The sequence below is a fragment of the Poecilia latipinna genome, unplaced genomic scaffold, assembly GCF_001443285.1.
Source record: "Poecilia latipinna isolate Pla-1442-1.1 unplaced genomic scaffold, P_latipinna-1.0 Scaffold842, whole genome shotgun sequence".
NCBI lineage: Eukaryota > Metazoa > Chordata > Actinopteri > Cyprinodontiformes > Poeciliidae > Poecilia > Poecilia latipinna.
In genome coordinates this window covers 125912-145576 of record NW_015113458.1, presented here as the reverse complement: position 1 = coordinate 145576, position 19665 = coordinate 125912, and the positions used below count along the sequence as shown (strand labels likewise).

The 19665-nt window shown below is 37.9% G+C and overlaps 1 protein-coding gene across 1 annotated transcript in view; it reads right to left on the bottom strand.

Moving 5' to 3' along the window:
• LOC106956760 (RNA-binding protein Musashi homolog 2-like) overlaps positions 1-19247 on the bottom strand; it is a 97995-nt gene extending 78748 nt beyond the window's left edge. The window contains exons 1-5 of the mRNA XM_015047786.1: positions 19016-19247; positions 18644-18684; positions 18219-18300; positions 17614-17698; positions 4261-4302 (exon numbers count right to left, since the gene is read on the bottom strand). Of these exons, the coding sequence (XP_014903272.1) occupies positions 4261-4302; positions 17614-17698; positions 18219-18300; positions 18644-18684; positions 19016-19077 (312 nt within the window). The 5' untranslated portion in view covers positions 19078-19247. The remainder of the gene's footprint in view (positions 1-4260; positions 4303-17613; positions 17699-18218; positions 18301-18643; positions 18685-19015) is intronic.
• Between the last annotated feature and the right edge of the window lie 418 nt (positions 19248-19665).

Sequence of the window (19665 nt, the reverse complement as noted above, 5' to 3'; positions counted from 1 at the left end):
ATGTCGGCAGAAACCGTCTTTGATTCCTCTTAAAATAAAATTGAAAAAAAAAAACAAGAAAAGAAAGAAAGAAAACAAAAACTGTGTCCTTGTTTATGTGTTTCAGTTCAGGTCTTACTGGGAAATATCAAACAAGGAGGCACAGAGACAGTGAATTATCTCATCTCCGTCTCCTTTACCACGTTTTGTTCACAGTTGCAAAACTAAAACGGGAGGGTGGGTTGTTTTGGCGTGTGCGCGTAAGCATGTATTTTTGGGAAATGGAGAAAAGCAAGGATCTTAAAACCACACTTGTTTGTAGGAAGCTGCATAAATAATTACACCTGATAAAATGAAAACATCTGCTAATAATGTTTTGATTCACTAAACCAAAAGAAAATGTATATATTGGAACGAGAAATGACTTATTTATTTTTGTTTTAAATTAGTTTCAAGCATCCACTTTGATCACTGGATGATGCGAGTGAAGATCTGTCCAATTCGGCTGAAAAGGCGATTGATCATCACACCTTACAATTACTTCACAGCTATTAATCCAAGCATTTCATGAAAACCATAATCCTCTGTTTTTACACTTGCCAGCCACTTATCACATCTGCTAAGCAATTTCCAGGTGTGAACTGAGGGTAGAACTTCGAACAACGCTTTGGAGAACAAAGCAATGCACGATGAGGGCTGAATTTGGTACATCCTTCCTTTGTTTGTATCCACGTTGAACAACAACCACTGCAGGGACCAGCTTCCAATATGATTGGTTTTTAGCCAGTAAGCTGGCGGATAAAGAACTGTTTGGTTGGTGTGGAAGTAAATGCTAAGATGCTGAAACCTTTACAGAGGAATCCTGGCATTCTAAAGCCACGTCCAGCTGCCTATCTAACAAAGCCTTGGCTATCCCCAGACAGGCGAGGAGGACGCGAGGCATAAATGAATGTGCATAAAGCACTTTGCATCACATCATGATTGTTTAATCCTTTCATTCGCACCTGTCAGTCATCCTCAGATGCAAACTAATCCCTGAATATTTGCGGGCCAGCCTATATTGATACCTTTTCATTTTTTTGTACTTGTAAGCACAACCTCTAAAAAAATCTAAGATTATGTAGAGCATTATTCATTTGTAATGTATGGCATGGTCTGCATTTCCTTAGTCTGTTTTCTTTGATTGACGGGACCGCTGGTTATCTCCACGTTGTGCCCTTTACCAATATTGTGTTGCAAATGGACACAAAACCGTAAGATTCCTTAAGTCATGCAAACATATGATTCCCTAAAGGCAAGTTTAAATGTTAGGAGGAAAATCTATCGTGTGTGATCTTTACTGTACCTCGCAAAGGTATTTTTACTCCTCCTCCTTTTTCATAGATCTTTCTACATTTCACATGATAGCCCTGAACAAAATGGTGCATGGCTGTGAAATGGGAGGAAAATGATGCACGGGAAATATGAGTATGAAAATAATTTTGAAGTGTGGCATTTAATCACTTGTGTTCTGATGCCCTTAAATAAAACCTAGTACAATTACCGGAGTCCACCTATATGAACTTTTATCTCAGTATAAATACTCTGTTCCGTGAAGGCCTCAGGGGTTTGTTGGAGAAGATTAATGAACAGGCAGCAGGAAGACCAAGGAACACAGAAGACAGGGAAGGGATAAAGTTTGGGAAAACCTTAAAGCAGGGCAAGGTTATATATAAAAAAAAAAATCCTAAAAACGCAATCTGAACATGAACACACCATCCCTGCTACATAAATGGTGGTAGCATCATGCCATGGAAATACTTCTCTTCAGCATTGACACTGATGTCAGTCAGAGTTGATGGGAAGATGAAGGTGGAAGTCAATCTGCTGTCAAGGCAAACAGCCAAAACTGAGGTGGAATGGTTTAGGTCAAAACATATTCATATGCTATGACCTAGTCCAAGTCTTGAACTAAAGCCAGTTGCTCTTCAATCACATTAAATTCTAATAACACATACTTAAGCTCGAAGGTAAGGTGGTATTAAGTTCAAAGCGTTCAATTGGTTGGGTTGAATACTTTTGCAAAGCACCATGAATAATCTACTCTAACATATTCCCACAGCAATTGTTTGGTTGACTTTTTACAGGTTTGTGTAGCTATAGAAATTGATTTTGTCTTAAATGTTAGACTATACTTAACTACACTTCAGTGGATGTGCGAGTTTTAATGTATCCTAATGACTGATGTCGAACACCCTTGAGTCTGTTTTCTGTTCTCAGCAGTCCATGTTTTGGGGCAGTGTCAGGAAAGTCTGCCGATACAAGTTGGCTTTTTTTTTTTCTCCCTCTGATCCTGTCATCCCGGCACAAACACCCGCGCTTGTTTACAGTGAAATGTCCTCCTTGTTCACCTTCACCTCCTGCCTGTTTTTCAGCATTACGCTACGTGATGTACATACTGTATAGTTTTACCATATTGCAGCACCGAGCGGTGGGAGGTCACCGGCGAGGTTGGCGCCGAAGCCGTCGCTAACTCGTGAAAACGCCGATTTGCTCTCTGAAGCCAAAGCTACTGAGGTAGCTGCCAAGCTGAGCTTCTTTAAAACAAAAAAGGCAACCTATTCAAGCAGCCAAGCAGGCAGACAGCAGAGGCAAAAGAAGGGACAAAAGAAAGCTCATTCTAGACAGAGAGGAATTTAAAAATAGGAACATCTGAATGGGTATTCTTTCAAAAGTCTTAAACCAGCTGAACCTAAAATACAAACCACTGCAACGTTAAATCTACTGGGTTTGGTCCAATTGTTTTAAGAACCTTTTTAATCCACTTTCAGTAAAACCATTTTGCTACCCTCACAAAATTGCTTTATGGCTATTTAACAATTCATTGTAGTGATATTTTCACAGTGTCATTATAGTGCCAGTTATGGAAAGTATCCTTTAGAAAATAACAGTGTACTTTCCTTTTAAGTTGTTGCAAAAGTTTGCATAATGGTTGGGAAGAAAAATATAAGCAGAAACCCACACAGCAAGCTGACTCACTTGTTCACCTAATAATTGGATGCATCATCAAACATCCGAGTTGTTGTATTGCACCTTCAACTTTTATTAGCAAAGCTCGGATGAGATGAAGTTAAGTCGATAGGCTTGCCGTGTAAGAAAAAGTGGAAAAACACCGGTTGTTTCTCAGTCGCACGCCGATATCCTTAAGTCACAGTGTGCTCTGGCTCTAAAAGCTTCCACTGCCAATTCCTTATTTGAAACGTGAACAAGTCTTTAACAATGCCCCTCTTTGTGATCCAGGGAAAAGGAGAAAATCTATTATCGATTTCCACCTGGTTTAGGTGGGGGTAAAAAAGCCCCTGAAAGCGATGCTGAATGGCGCTACAGTGCACTGCGCTATAGCTTGCACATTAATGGCTGGTGGATGGTGTGAGGGGGCATGTCAACAAAGCCCCTGACTACTCCACCGCGCCATCTGCACATGCTGAATATTTAATTGTCGATGGAAGCGCTCAAGACCAGTAATCAAGAAAAGAAAAGATAATACGCATCATGAAGAGCCTGTGTGACAGTTCCTGCATGATTGGAATATGGCTTATTTCTTCAATCACCCATTGTTTCATTGCTAATTGTGACAATTTCTGCATGCATGCCACACAATAAAGATATTTCTAAATCACTCATGTCATTCAGTCTCATTCAACTCCGGATGTGACAAAAGAACTCCAACTTGTAATTCAGCCAGTAAGTGTAATTCATCACTGTCAGCTGGGGAGTCACTATTCAGTTCAGAAACATGCATTCAAGGAACCATCAGCCTAATCAGTTAAAAATAAAACTTGCCCTTTAACTTTAAATGTGTGCCACCAAAGACATTTTAACAGCTAACAAAAGACAGGAGCATCTTGATTCTTTTCATCCCAGCTAAAAGAATTTAAACTTCTTTCCAACAGCAATGCACTGCTGCCTTAAAGAGGCAGTAGAGCTCGACTTCATACCACTGCAGCAACGGGACTGAAAACCGCATCAGGGAAGAGAGTAATATCACAGAAAATCTGCCAGATTTAAAACACTACAGAAATAAAGAAAAATAATATATTCTTTCATCGCAGCTGAAACCTCCTCCTTAATAATCTGTAGGGGTAATCGCTTCAGTAAAACAATATGGCCAAGCTGAGAACAACAAATCCAAACTCAATCTTTGTTTCTCCTTTTAAAGGTTGTGTGAGCACAATAAAACTTAGCAAGCAACATGACGTATGATCACTTTCTAGAAGCGCTAAGTGAGAAATTCATTCTTACCTTAGGCTGGGCGCGACGGGGAAAGGCAACCTTAGGATCAATCTGAAAATGAGAAGAAAACGACACATTTGTTGTGGATGGAAGAGCCACGTCCGCAAACGGACCACAAGTACAGCTGCTCACAAAAGCCACAATCTTTGGGATCAAGAATAAAATTTCATTAAATTTAATAGGGGTTTAAAAAATAGAGGAAAACAGAGCAACGTCGCTCTATTTTTCTGCAATTCTGAGAAGCGACATTGGTGCTCAGCTAAAGAGAACAGTGAACAAAAGGCTTATGGGTATTGAAAAACATTCAGGGGACAAATGACCCCAAAATACAAGCTTTGGTTTCAATACACAGATGGTAAAAGGAAAAATACCTTTTTCCAGCGCACTAACGTTATTCTAATGGCAAAACACAATAGTAGTTGTGTCATGATTTTATGCCATTTAAAAAAAAAAAAAAAAAAACAGGTAATGAGAAGATGATACTGACACCAATTTATTTTATTTAACTCTCCCGCAGTCTTAAGCGATGGGGTCACTTGGACCACACATGTTTTTTACTCTGTGCGCAGTCCGGTGGGGTTGGCTTGGCCCAGTGTGCGCTTTTTTTTGTGCGTCTTCGGAAACTAATAAACACCTAGATCCCTTAATCTAGTTCCAATAAGAATCTAAACAGAGCATTTCATAACAGAAAACAAACAAAAACTTCAGAGCTGAAGGTGTGAAGTTTCTTCAAACTAATGTAAAACAATAATCAGAAATGAAAAAAAGTTGTTCAAGGAAGTTGCACAGGGTAGGGTGCTATTATCCTGTCATCCATATTTAATTCTGCATTCCTAAACTAAACAGGATAGATATATTTTTAGGCCTTTACGCTATATAAAGCTGTGGATAAACCTATACATTTGGAGAAATACAGAAAATCCCATAGGTTCAAAAAGCATTAATTGGCACTTAACTATATCAAATATTTATAGTGAAATCAGCATGATGATCATTTATTGAGACAAATTGGTGGTTGCACAGTTTTCTTTGCTGTCTCCCATGTTTAATACAGCCATGTTTTAAATGTAAACCAGGAACATGCTTTTGCTCGTCACATTCCCTGCCATACAAGACGTTTTTATGTGCAATTTAGTCCAATTTAACATAGTGTGCTTTCTGAACTTCCGCAACCTAATTAAAGTTGTAGTTTGTTTTCTCAAAGAACAGATTGATTCGGGATTCTCCGCAGCTTTCACAGAGCCACGCTGCAGTCGAACAATTCAGCAAAACAAATGGCAAACAGCACTTAAATGTTGTAGTATATTAAATCACTTCCTAATTCGGTGTACAGTTATAGTCACAAGTTCATTTGCAAACTGCTATGTAAAGCCCCGTGTGAAAGGCTTTATCACTCAGTACATTAATCCCGACTATATAGCAGCATGGTATTTAAATTCACAGATGACCTACTACCTTACCTGGCCTCCTCATAAATGATCCAGGTATACAGATTTGCAGAAATACTGGTTTAATTAGGAGAAGTTAGGCTTGTCACTCATCAGGACAAAGCATGTAAAGAGAAATGACCATTAACAGTGACCTCATTACTTTACGCTGCTAATTATCTACAACGGAAGGAGCTCACAGAAACATTTCAGGCGCAGCATTTATTCCGTTGAGCAACGTACTTTGTGAAACCTCACATTCATTATTAATAATTACTGTGTGCATCCTTAGACCAAAACATTCATGGTACCAAATTATCTCGTAGTCATGAAACCTTTTATTAATAACACCCCCCAAAACCAAAACAAAAACAAAAGGGAGGAAAAGTGAGCAGAACAGCCACACCAAGTGTTCTGCTGGTCATGGTCACACTAGAGACTCGCTTTTTATTTTAGGCAGGAATCGCTGATTGAATATGACAGGAAGAAAATGAGAGTCTGAGGCCGGTGACGCCTCCAGATATTGCCAAATAACCGGGAGGATGCGTCAGATCAGCCTGTTTCTCCATCTTGTGCTTGTTATCTCATTAGCTTCATTTTCCTCATTAATTTCTGTGGTATGAAGGTATGTTGTGGGGGTGGCAGAGTTTGGGGTTGGGGGGTCTCATCAACCTTGCACTTACAATGAAGAGCAGTGAACTGCCTCAAACCACAATGTCTGCCTAAATTGTCCTTGGCTGAATACAAATGACTTGAAAGATGAACATCTCCCTGTTTGTTTCATAGAACCCTTTTAACAAGGTACTACGGTTCCCCGTGAATGAAATTAGCGATATATAAATGAGTGAGAAATTCTTTGCATTTGTGAAAATGACTCCATTGGCACAGATGGATTTATTTAAGAAAATGACAATACGCCCTACTGAGGAAAACAATTGAAACAAAAGACACCATCTGCACGGATCAATTAAGCCATTGACATTGACTGCATTTCAATCTGCTTGAAGGGAATCCATGATGTGCAATGTCACTGTCATCTTTTCTGCCAGTCTCACTTATTACCGTTATCGTTATAAATCAGGTCAGAATGAGAAATGAATTCAATAACACCTGGGCATGGTAACCCCGCTTGTAATAAATTTCATTTAAAGATTTGTTTTAGCACTTAGCCCCAGGCATAACCAATTCAAACTCAATTATTTTTTTCTTGCACCCCGTTTGAGCAAAGACAACAGATTATGTTCTGAATACCAAAGTCCTATACCTGGTAATATATCTTACATTTTAGGTTTATGCTCAGACAAAATACACATATATTTATATCAAGCCTTTGATAATCATGGAGACTAAACTGATTGTTTTTGAACTTGCTGAGTTTATGTCTGTTCTCTACATGCACAAGCAAACACTTAAACACAGTGGGTGATTAAAGTTAGTTTTCTGCTGAAAGATGAAGCAACTAAACGCACAGAAATCCAGAAAAATGATACTTCAGTTATTTAAATCACACTTACAGGAAGGAAATAAAAATTAGGCCATGAGAACACTATGTAATCTTCTCAGGCAATCCATTTCCCCAAGGCTGTATATTTATATTATGATTTTTATATACAAAGTGGCTTCATCAGAGCAAGAGGTAGTACATGCATTCTGATTTGCACTGGATAATGTAAGCATCAAAACCGAAATGTTGTGTCAGTTTCACCTGATACTTCCTTCCTGGAGCTTTCATTTTTTGTTATGCAAGACACTTAGGTTTAGGAACGGCTAAGTGGACCTGCAGTGCATTTGTTTCAGTGGTATTACATGCACTTGAATATACTTCCTAGTGTTCTTGCACTCAAGTTTGTGCAGTACTATATATTTTTTCCATTAGACATCTTGAACCTAATATTAATAAGGCATGATTAGCATATTTTCTATACTTGCTGTTGTCTAAATCAGTTTTTTTTTTCTTCCCAAGATAGGGGAGCCTTTTTTATGTTCGATTATTGAATGGTTTTCCATTAAATTTATGCAGAAAGTTTTGGTATATTGTGTGACTTTAAATGTATGCTGGATACACTCTATAACACAGATCTGTCGAAAATATTTCTAAGTGAAAAAGATATGCAAATCTCTAAGGTTAGCAGTTTCTTTGAAGGTGAAAGAGGCGTGTATCAAGGATGATCATCAGAAAACATGTTTCTGAAAAATGTAGGAGAATAAACAAAGAATATCTTAAGAGTTTTGAAACTCATGAGTCCAGCAAATTGTGCCTAGACATGCAGCGATCAGAGTTATGCAAGTGGTTTTGTCAAGTGCTGACCTGCACTACCAATTACCTTTGATTTAAGAACTATATTTAGCAGCATTAAATGTATTTCAGCTATGGGGGGTCATTAGTTATTTATATTACAAGAAGAATCAATGTCACGGTCCATCGTCTGCAAAGATGACGTTTTATGACGTCCTAAGCATTCTATAATAGCAAAAGTCAGTGTTTAGCTACTAAACACTGAAAATGCCAATATTAAAACTAGTATTAGAATTAGAATATTAATTCTAATCAAATTAATCACACTTTGGAGTTGTGTTTAATCACAATTAATCACCATGTCTAACTTCGTAAGCTTGAAATATAACTGCACACATTTCTGAAAGCCCTTTCTGCCCTCTCCAAGCAATTATTTTATTTTGTTTTGTAGGTGAAAGCAGGTAATGTAGTCTCCCACTAAGGAGAAGTTACTCTACTACACATGCATAGAAGTAGTAGCAAACTTGTTCAGGGGACAACTGACAAATAAGATACATTTCATTTTGTAACACTTGGATGGCCCACCCCTTTCAGATGCTGCCCTGAGCAACTGCCCATATAAAAAAACGCAACTCTATGCATGTTTTCAAAAGAATGTTTAAGAAAATGTTTTCATGTCTGAAGAAATTAATTTTGTTTTAAATGTTAATTTAGAAATGTCCCTCTCCATTCCTTTCCTATGTACATCGTGCGAGGAGGTGACAGTCGCTTCCTCTCATCCAGGTGACATTGGTGTCGATCATGGCTTATGAATCAGAGGATCAAAAATATGAGGCCAAATGACTTGCAGCTGGAACAATTGTATTGTTCAGAAAAAAGTTGTTTTTTTTCTAGATGAAAATGCTTCAAACTCAAAATAAGTCCAAAGTCGCTCCCTCAGCATGTTTACTAAAACCAAAAATCAACTTCGATCCCAGATCTTTGTGACAGCTCTCATTGTTTACAATTATTCTCACCATCTACTGTCTCCTTACAGCCCCGCTTACATCAGTGACCATGATGTTCACTACACAGAAACACTAGTTTTGTTCTCTTGTTTTTGGCACACAAAGCTGTACATCTGTATGAAACCCTCCACTGGATAATCTAATTATATCATCCATAATATTTTTCTTAAGAAGACTACACAGTTGTTGAAAAGGCAATGCACTTAGTCGTTTACATTAGGGAGCTTTTGAGAATTTTATAACTTTCTTGCTTCAGTTTAAAAACCTCATTGACCCTTTGGGTCTTCCTTCTTCTGTAACAACTTTTGCACTGAAGAGTGTTGTTTTCAGCATAACAACCACCTAACAACCTTAGGTGTAGGATCTTAACTGATCAGAAAAAATATACGTGTTTATGTTTGAGTTTCCAACCAGTTGGCCATCAGTCACAGCATTTCTAGTTCTGCCACAAATGGGTTTCAAACAGAGAGGTAAAAAATTATCAAAGAAACCTAGCATAACATCCAAGCCACTGCATACTTAACTGGTTGTCAATGTTCATGAACCTAAAATCAGGTGTTGTATAACAGTACAAAGAGTAGGGATTGCACAGGATAAAAATACTACCAAATATCACTTGGTTAAGTTTGAACATTTGCAATACAGTAACTTAATTTGAAGATCAATAAAGAAGAAAGCATCCAACTCTGGACATCCAAAGTGTGTCTTTTTTTTTTCTTTTTACCAAAAGGTGTTCCTTAAGGTTTTCTAGTGTTCATTAGGCCAGAAAACTGTACTTAAAACCCAAATAGTCAGCCTCTTTTGGCTCCTCTGATCAACCAAAGTAAAACATCAATACATCTATTTTGATTTCATTTCAACAATCACTCTTAACCATATTTACCCTTTCTTTAAATGGAAGATGACATTTCTATGTCAATTCAATGAAAATTTGCTTGGGGGGGTAACAACAGCAGAATATTTTATTAACCCTATACTGTATTCCTCCATTTGAAAAGAATATCACGAGAAGAAATCAGACTTGAAGTTAAGTGAACAATTTACCTGGACCTAAATGGAACAAAAACATGGTGAGCTGGAAGATGAGACCATAGCATCAAACAGTTATTGAGAGGAATTACTGTAGCTGAAGGAAGAAAGGGTACAAATGTAAACAATAACATCAGCCTTGTTTTCACCCACTGTTGTTCAATAATGCACAACAAAATGACAGTTTTTACCCAGGGCAAAATCTTTAACGCACACCTAGCAAATGACATGCTTTTTGGTGAGAAAATATTTTATCTCTTATATAGATTTGGGTATTATTATTACCAGCAGCTGTTATCAACAGCTGTCTATACAACATATGAGGTCCTTTTTTCCCATCTATTCAATTACTCTAGCAATCTCATGGTAGCAGAACCTGTTATGTACAATTGACTGGCATCCACTAATGTGATGCCATTTTCAAAGAGCTCTGCAATTACAGTATGTGTGCCTTTTTGCAATGTGAGTGCCTCAGATAAATCTTAACTATCTAACCAGTCTGCACGGTTCAGTTCATACGGCGCACATAGGCACGATTACTGACATGGTAATGATGTGCTGCTGTTGAGGCACCTTATGTAGCTGTAGCCAAAAGCAAAACGGAGCTTTCCAGTGAAGCACTTTAATATATTTGCTCCAATTCTATATGGTACATCAATGCAAGACTTTCCCGAATTAAGTTCTGATACAGCTTTGTTATACGAACTCTCAAAGAGAAAAAGTGAATTTCCTCGAGACATTATACAACCTGATATGTCAACATAAGAAATGAGAACAGACCAAAAGGAATCCCCCACCAAACAGACCATCTTTTATCTTCCGCGGCTCTGCGTTTTACTAGAGGGTCTCTAAGGGCTGCTTTTGCATGCAACTGTGGGAGATCAGGGCAGAGAACCAGCATATATCTTAAGTTCACATCATACAAAAGGATTTCATATATTAATGCAGCTCCTGGGTAAACTCTCTTCCTCTCTTAAGACATATCGAAGCTACTGTGATGATGTGGTGTTTAAGCTAAAAGGAAAAAGCCTTATCAAAGCTCACAGCTTCTTCCTAATAGGAGAGAGAGCAGGTCCACAGGTGTGCATGTGCGATAGCAACAGAACAGACACAAAATTAAAATGTCATATCTGGGCTGTCGATCTGTACTGATTTTTTTTTTTTTTTTTTGCTGTGGAATAACACACCTTTTTAAAAAAGAAACAGTTTGTTATGATCCCAAAATTTGCAATGAGAGTTTAACCGATGTCATGCTCTGTGAGCAAATTGTCACCCTTCCACATTCTTAAAAAAAAAAAAAAAACATCATAATGATTATGATCCTGACTAATATTTCAAAGTTACAACATCACTGCCTAGACAAACATCCAGCGATATATACCTGACAAGCGACAGATCCTCCATGTGCTAATACTGCCATCTCCCTTAATTAACTGCAGAAGATGGAGCACCTGCTATACTTAAACACGAACAAGTCGGTTTAGCTCACTAATTTGACTTTATGTCTAAATCCTATCGAGCCGCTACTCATCCATCCCTCCGCTCCAGATTTGTTCTTGGGCCGTTTTCCTGCTTAGACCCGAAACATCAAGAATGTCAGGACAAACTGACTTGGAGTCAGTTACAGCTGAAGTTTCCAGGACTTAAAGAAAAATAGAAATCACAGTGCAAACTAATATATTTGAGCTGTGAAAGTTGGAATAATGTAAGACAAGAAAAATCAAGACAAAAATTACTTAATTTCCCATTTAGAAATATTTCTAGTGATGTCAGCCTGAGGTCAATGTTTTATATGCTCTCAATTATTAAAGCCGCTTTAAATAACACAAAAAAATATATAAACTAACCAGCAATCAATCGGCTGCCTTAAACATTTTTCATTTGTCACTTGCGAAACAGAAAAAAATATGTAACTGTGATCTCTCTGGTTCACAACACCCTGCCTTGAAACATCTTCTTGAACAGATGCTACGGGTTGCTTCTATCTGAATTGAACCAAACATCATGAAAAATGGTAAATATTAGAGGTGTGCGGATCGATCGGCCACCGATCATAATCGGCCGATTTCCGTGAAAAAGTGTATGATCGGTGATCGGCTATCACGGTCTCTTGTTGCCGATCACACAAACCGATCACCTGCTTCTCATTTCGCAGCCTGCCTGTGCAGCTGGTCTCCTCTTTCTTTCACTCTGCGCAAACGCGCAGCAACAAATCCTAAGCGATGTGGAACTATATCGCACTGAGTGAAAGGGGAAGTTTGCGTGAATTCATGGTTCCTTTTTCCACATAATGTAACCATAGTGCTTATGATTAAAAAAATAATAATTATGTGATCGGTATCTGTGATCGGCCCTCATGGGTGATCAGAATCAGAATCGGCAGGAAAAAAACTGATCGGCACATCTCTAGTAAATATGTTCTGAATTACCAGCATGTGAGTTTCAAAACCCTCCGGCTATGTATGCCCATATGTCTCATTCGCATTCATCCTTCCCTAAGTGTTTTCATAACCGGACAAAATACAGAGGATGAACAATGAAAAAAAAAAAAAAAAGCAGGAGTGGAGAAGTAAAGGCCTGTAGTTTTGTTTAAAGTAGCTTAGGTCTGTTAGGTCTGTGACTCAAATCAAACTGGTGGAAAATCTGCTTAAATTAGGATTCGTAGCATTTTGCGAAATCTTTTGGTTAGATTTGCTTTTAAGAAATATTATTTTAAACTGCTGGTCAGAACACCCCTGCAGTTTAATTGAATCATTCAAGACACCTCAAGAAGCAAATGCAAATGAACCAATTTCACATGATTGGGATATTTTATTAAAAGGTCACACAGTGACTGGTTCCTTAATTTCAGCTTCAGGAACAATTATTCTTTCTGGAGTTGTCTGGAAATTTTGTGTGCATTTTGATAGAGAGATAATCCAACCTATATGACAGAACTGTATGACCTTTGAAAGTTCGTATGACAGAAATGAATTTTGAAAAGCTTTGAAGTGGTAAGTTGCATGGCAGATATAAGCATCAACCTTTTCTTGTGTATTCTTAGCCATGTGTCTGGGGCCTATATATCCTGATTAAATACCCAAGTACTGATTTTCTACAGGTAATTTAACATGGAAACACCCAGTTTCATCAATACGTTGATAAAATCTATGCAACAAATTGCTGCAGTAAAATTCTAAAATGTGATTAAACTGCTCTAATTACAACCAAGGAATAGTGTTCTGCACATTCCTGGCTTTATTTTATGCCTGATGTATTAACTTATGCAATGAATTCTTGGAGCGATGCTTTAGTTTTCTATGTTCGCCTCATTTTAGAGCATAGCTTACTTAGTTCAGTGTACAATAAAACATCCACTCCAATCTGCCGTAGATATTTTTACCATTTCTACAGCAGCTTTAAGAGTTTCTTTTCAGCTTTACACCATTTAAGGTTCACTTTCTAACACAGGACTTCAAGATCATTTATGACATTGAACAAATTCAGCAAATAAAAAGTTAAACTAAGTTAATCTCACCAGTAATCTAGATTTCACCTTTTTTGGTGGTGGTTTAGAAGTGGCTGCAGCAGACTCTTGCACCACTAAAAATGCTTATTGTTGGTTCAACAGCATGCAGTGCTGGGTCCTATTTTGTTGTCTATGATTGAGATACAAATAACCTTGACAACATACTGGAGATAATAAATTTCTCTTTGTTTAGGAGCAGCTGTGTGACCAACTGGTGAGGAAGCAACAAACCAACTGAGCAAACCAGGTGAAGATGCATGGAATGTGGCGGAGGCTTGGCAGCAAAAAAATATTATTTAGAGGTCAAAGTACACACACTGCATGCACAAAAGTAAACCAGCTGTGATTTTGTTTTCCAACTGTTTACATTAACATCTTTAAGTCGAGTTGAATGGTCGGGCAGGGAGAGCAGCGATCAACCTTTCATTCAAATTGAATATCAGTGAGTCTGCTCAGAAGCCTATAACCAACCGGATGCCGTGACGCACGTCTGCGATAGCACCTGAAGCGGTTATGGAAGCAATAGACCTTTTTCATAGGAACCGGAAACACTTCCAACAAAACAGATGGAAAACATTTTGCTTGCTTGAGTCAGCTACATAAAGCGCATAAGTGACAGTAAAAAGGGTAGTGGTGCTGTCTTAACTTCTTTTCTCGGTTCTGAAGTTTTTCCCCATCATCAATGTAAGTTGTTTATCTGTGTCTAGTCAATAATTTTATAATATTTTGTTAGTTAACATTTTTTCCCACAATCCATTTGTTCATAGAATCAAATGTTGCTGTAGCAAAGTGCTGGCTGGATTACCATGAAGACTGAACACAACTTCTGGGCAGACATTGAGGAGCAAGAAATTAAATGAAATTTTATTTCACTGCACATTTCTTATATATGTGTAAAATAAAAATAAATTTGTAAAGTAACTAAAACTAAATAAAATGGTACCAAATAAAGCTATATATGAGGAAATACTAAGCCTTACCTTTCTGTACTGGTTGACGGAATGTTAAAACTTTTAATGTTGGAAATAACACACAAAAAAGAAATTTCCAGTGTACTGCTGACATGACTAAACTTGCTCACAGTCATTCCACCTCCAGCCACTCACTTCTTTCAAGGTTACCAGGGACAAAAGGGGGCCTATAAGGATTTCTTTGGGCACTATAAAAGTGGGAGACTTGTATCAAATCAGCATCTGCAAACACATCAAGAACTAGCCATTTTTTGCTGGCCCGAATATATTTTTATTATTATTATTTATTATTCTTGCTTCTACTGCTGTACAACTTTATAAAAGATATGATAGATCCTAACGCAATGCCATCTTGATAGTGGAAACGTTAAAGTACAAAACAGCACAGCAGATAAAGCAAAGTGACAAATGGCAACAAGGACAAGGCAAACAGCTTGTGCTTTTTTTGCCACACACGGATGAACAACTGCACTTTAGAAACTAGAAAAGAACAGTTTCAGCATATACCAATGCACGTCAATGATAATGTCATCTACGACTACCAACACCTGCAAGTAACGAAACAATAATTAAAAAAAGCATACTGATATAATTTGCGTATGATTTCAAGGTCACTTATTGCACCTATAATCACAGAACCATCTGAGAATTTTAAGTATTTCAGAATATTGTTGACCAACTTGCTTTTTATTCTATGAAATAAAAAAGCCAAATTAATTCAATTATGATCATAAAGACTATAATATAATATAATTTGTGTTGATTTTGAAGGTGGGAAAAAACTGGCAGAGTTAAGATAAATAAACGGGGAAACATCTCAGAGCATCAAGAAACAGGAAGGTGTGTTAGGAAGCAGAAATGTTTAGTTTGATAAGCAATGATGATCTGGTGTAAGACCTTAAAATGTCACCGTTTGGTTCTCAGGGCAAGGAACTGTCAGATATAAAATATATGACACAAGTCTGTCAAATATGACCTCAAGCCTAGAATAGGTGTGATATACAAGAACTCATTTCCATTAGTTGAAAAACTAACTTGCACGCTTTTATAGTTAGTGTAATGTATAATGATTCTACCAGCATCACAAATGGCAATTTAGATAACCAATAGTGCATTTTATCTTGATTAAACAAAAGGTCATCAGTAATGATATTATCTCCCTTTTAACAGCACAGTTTACAATAAAAAAAATTAATAAATAAATAAAAAAAAGGCTAAATGAGCTTTTGTACTAGACCAAGAATAAAATCTTCAATCAATGACCATGACCTAAAAAAACAAACAAAAAAAAACTGTGCTTTGAGAATAACGTTGTAGCAGGTCATCGCTATAATCCGGTGAATATCTTAATGGACTAATTAAAACAACTGGAGGAATTTAACCGTTTCCTCCTGCCACTATTCGCAGTGTGCCTTCGGGCAAGGCAACAGAGCAAGAATGGCTTCATTTATCAAGCATCAGCACAAGACTGGAGCAGCGCTGGCCAGCTCTCAGGTGTGAGTATATATATATATATATGCAACCCTCCTCCCCCAATACCGACCTTTGCTGTAAGTATATATGCTGTCAAACTGTCACAAAGCTGTTCATTCAAAATGTCAAACTTGAAGTTATCAAACTGCTCAGGATTCAAAGTATGTTTGAATCGCTCTCCCCCATTCCCGTTTAAAACAGCCTCTTAATGTGCCTGTATGGAGTCCCCTCTATGGACGCTGTTAGTGTTACTTATTGGTAATTTCACCTTGCCTTCACTCTACATGAAGGCAATGTATGGCTTTATCGCCCATTTTCCCATAACACTGTAACAGAGCCGATAGGGCAGAGGACACAACAAATAAAACGTTTCTACGAAGGAAGGCTAAAATAAACCTTCAAGTGAGAGACGGGGATGAACTGATCTTTCTTGAAGGAGGAAGAAAAAGCCTAAAACAAATCAATTTTTTTTTGCTTTCACGATCAGATTTTATGCATAATTTAAAAAAAGAAGAGAAAAAAATGTTTTTTTAATCTTTTTTTTTTTTCAATTTAAGAGCAGCACAAATACCAAACCCACAAAACCATTTAAAGAAGTGAAGCCTCGAAAAAAGAGCTATTTTGAATGCCATCCAAAAAGGTCAATGTCCCCAATAAAAAAAAAAAAAAAAAAAAAAGGAGCAGCTAGACTACTACAAACCTTGTAGTTAAAAGAATTGCTAAAAATGCTGGGTCTGCTGTCCACTGTACAGCAAGCCCTTTAGAATGGAGAAAATAAAAGCATAAATTACCACTGAAAATATTCTCCACATTTTCCTCAGGTGAAAAATATTCTCAGTTTTTTTTATATGACAATAATAATAATAAAAGATCTGTCACACAAACACGTTTCTTGAATGTGCATTTGCTATTACATACACTGTGCCTCCAAATCTGGATATTAAGAAGAAGAAATCCCTGACAAATTTAATTCCAGCTTAATCCCATCTAATCAATGACTGTAAAAACCTCTCTAAAATCTTTTATTATTTATCTGATGACAAATTTCGAAACTCTAACATGCCTCACAAAATCTCAATGTATGTGAATCAATTTGCTTATTTAAGCAAGTCAGATGGCTGAACTCTTTTTCAACCATAATAAATGTTTGCAAAATCAACCATCTAACTCGTCGCTGCTCATTGATTGCCACCACGCTAATACATTTATCTGATGTAATTATATTTTATTAAATTCAATAGATAGTTTGAACAGCATGTTGGGTGTTTTAAAAAGATTAGTATGGATTGTAAATGCAAAAACATTGTTTTCAGTGTGTGTAGGGGGACTCAAGCTCATTCTTTTTAAGCACATGATCAGTGCATCAAAAGTGATCAAACGTGAGACAGCGCGCCCTTTTGTGTCCACAGCAGATATGTGCACGCTGCACATGTGGCAGCACAGAAAGAGGGGGCGTGTCAGCCCCATTTTTCAACCAGACAAGTGAATACATCCATGTTTTTTTTTTTTGTTTGTTTTTATTTTTTTTTCCTGTAGCTTGTGCACATGTTAGCCAATGCACCTGACTTTGATTGAAGCAGCCTGTTAACCTTAATAGGTGCTTGGCCAGGGAGCCCCAGGCAAAGCGGAAAAAAACGTCACAGTTGGCAAAACACATCAAAGACAGAACATGAATAAAACTCTTATGTAAGTGCAAAAAGCATAAACTCACCGTCTTTGAGTCTAATTCATGGTGCTGTTGAGCTAAGACTTTATCTACACTGGCAGCATCTGTAAACGTAACAAACCCAAATCCTCTGCAAAACAGAAACACAGAGAAGTTTAGAATTTTTATACATACAAAATTCACACAAAAACTAACATTTTACATTTTTTGCCCAAAGTAAGTATTAAGAATTTTATATAAAGTTAAAACAATGTGAAAGACAAACATCCTAACATTCATGTGACCTTATTACTGTTACAATTTTTTTTTTCTTGTAAATATATCATAGCAGGAATTTAAAACAGGCACGGGGGGGGGGGGGGGCAGCGCTGAACATTATGTGGTGTGTTACACAGTGAGACGACTCCACCAACATTGCGGTGCAGTCACAAAGTCAATGTCAAATTGCAATCGGCCGCAGCTTTACAGCAGCGAGCATTTAAGCTTATCTGGCTCGCTGTGAAACCACACGCAGGCGCGCGCGCAGACAGGGACACTCAGTGACGCGCGCGCACGCACACACAAGCTGGATTAATACTAAACACGGTCAAAGTAAGCGATATCGTCATGTGCTGTGGGAAGGAAAAGTAGGGAAAAATCCCTGTATTTACCTTGAACGTTTTGTCGTGGGGTCTCTCATCACCATACATTCTCTTATTTCTCCGAATTTACTAAAATAGTCTCTAAGGCTGTCTGTGAACAGAGAGAATATGTCGGGTTATTTGACAGAAAACATATGGGAACGCTGTTGTCACTGCATTTCAAATAAAAAGGAAGGGAAGGGGGGAGGAAAGAACACCCCGCGATGCGCATAGGGGTCGAATAGAGGACTTCAGATGGACGGAGATCAAAAATAACATCGTGCGCACACACACCACTGAGATATCCCATACAGAACACTACTGCACAGACAGGGCACATTCGCACATACACCGCCAGCAGCTAACGAGCACTCAGTCACAGCGACAAAAAAAAAAAGAAAAAAAAAACAACAAGAAATATTGGACACGGCGACAAAAGAGAATAACAGTCTCACCTGGTGAGGTTTGCCAGCTGAGGCCACCGATAAACATTTTACTGTAAGGGGAAAACACAACAGAAGTGAGTCCAGATGTCAGTTCGGCCATTTTGACGACTAACTACTTCTAAAAGCGACCTTAAAGGATAAAGGGAGACTATGAAAGCACATTCGCGCTTAGTAATTACTCTCTATCTACATAAAAGGGGGAGGCCACTCTCGCTACAAAGCTGTGGTGTTTAAAACTGCATCTGGGAACGGACCCGTGCACGGGTTTAAGTGCGTACTGCGCGAGGACGAATCCAGCACGGCAGCCGAAGTCCTCTCCAAGATGTTGTAACATGAAAAAAAAAACGTACCTTAGGTTTAAATTTAGAAAAAGATTCTTACCCCGGGTCATGTTGTGAATCATTTAGGCTTCCGGACGTGGCTTGACTCCCGTCTCCTTCCATATCTATTCCAAACTATAGAGGCTGGGACTACAGTAACAGTGACAGACACACACAGATAGGGCAGGAGATATGCAAAGCCCCGCTATGAGAATATTACTGAGCCGGGAATGAAAGCGTCACACGTGGGATCAGCTCAGCCCCTGCTCCCTCCTCCCTCTCTCAGCACGCTCTACCTTGGCCCATAGGGGGCGGAGCTTGGCTCTGTCACCTAACCAATCCAATTGACGTCAATTCAGGCAATCTGCAAACCAATCCTCCGATTTGTCATTTAATTAAGCAATAAGCCACTAGAGGTACTACTGGCTTATTGCTCTTCTAAATCAGTGGACACAGACTGTAGCAAATATATTTTAATTGATATTGTTTACAAGTTACAATACAATTAAAAAAAAGACACAGGCATTTAGTCGTAATTTACATTTATATCTTATTCTTCTGCAATAAAGCTGTCTCATGGGAAGAATATATAATTTATGAGTTTCATATTTTCTCCTTCATATTTAATTCATCTTGATTGTTATGTTTTTGAATATATTCACAGTTTAATTCAGCTGAAAGCTTCATGATGTGTGAACCAAAGAGTACGGT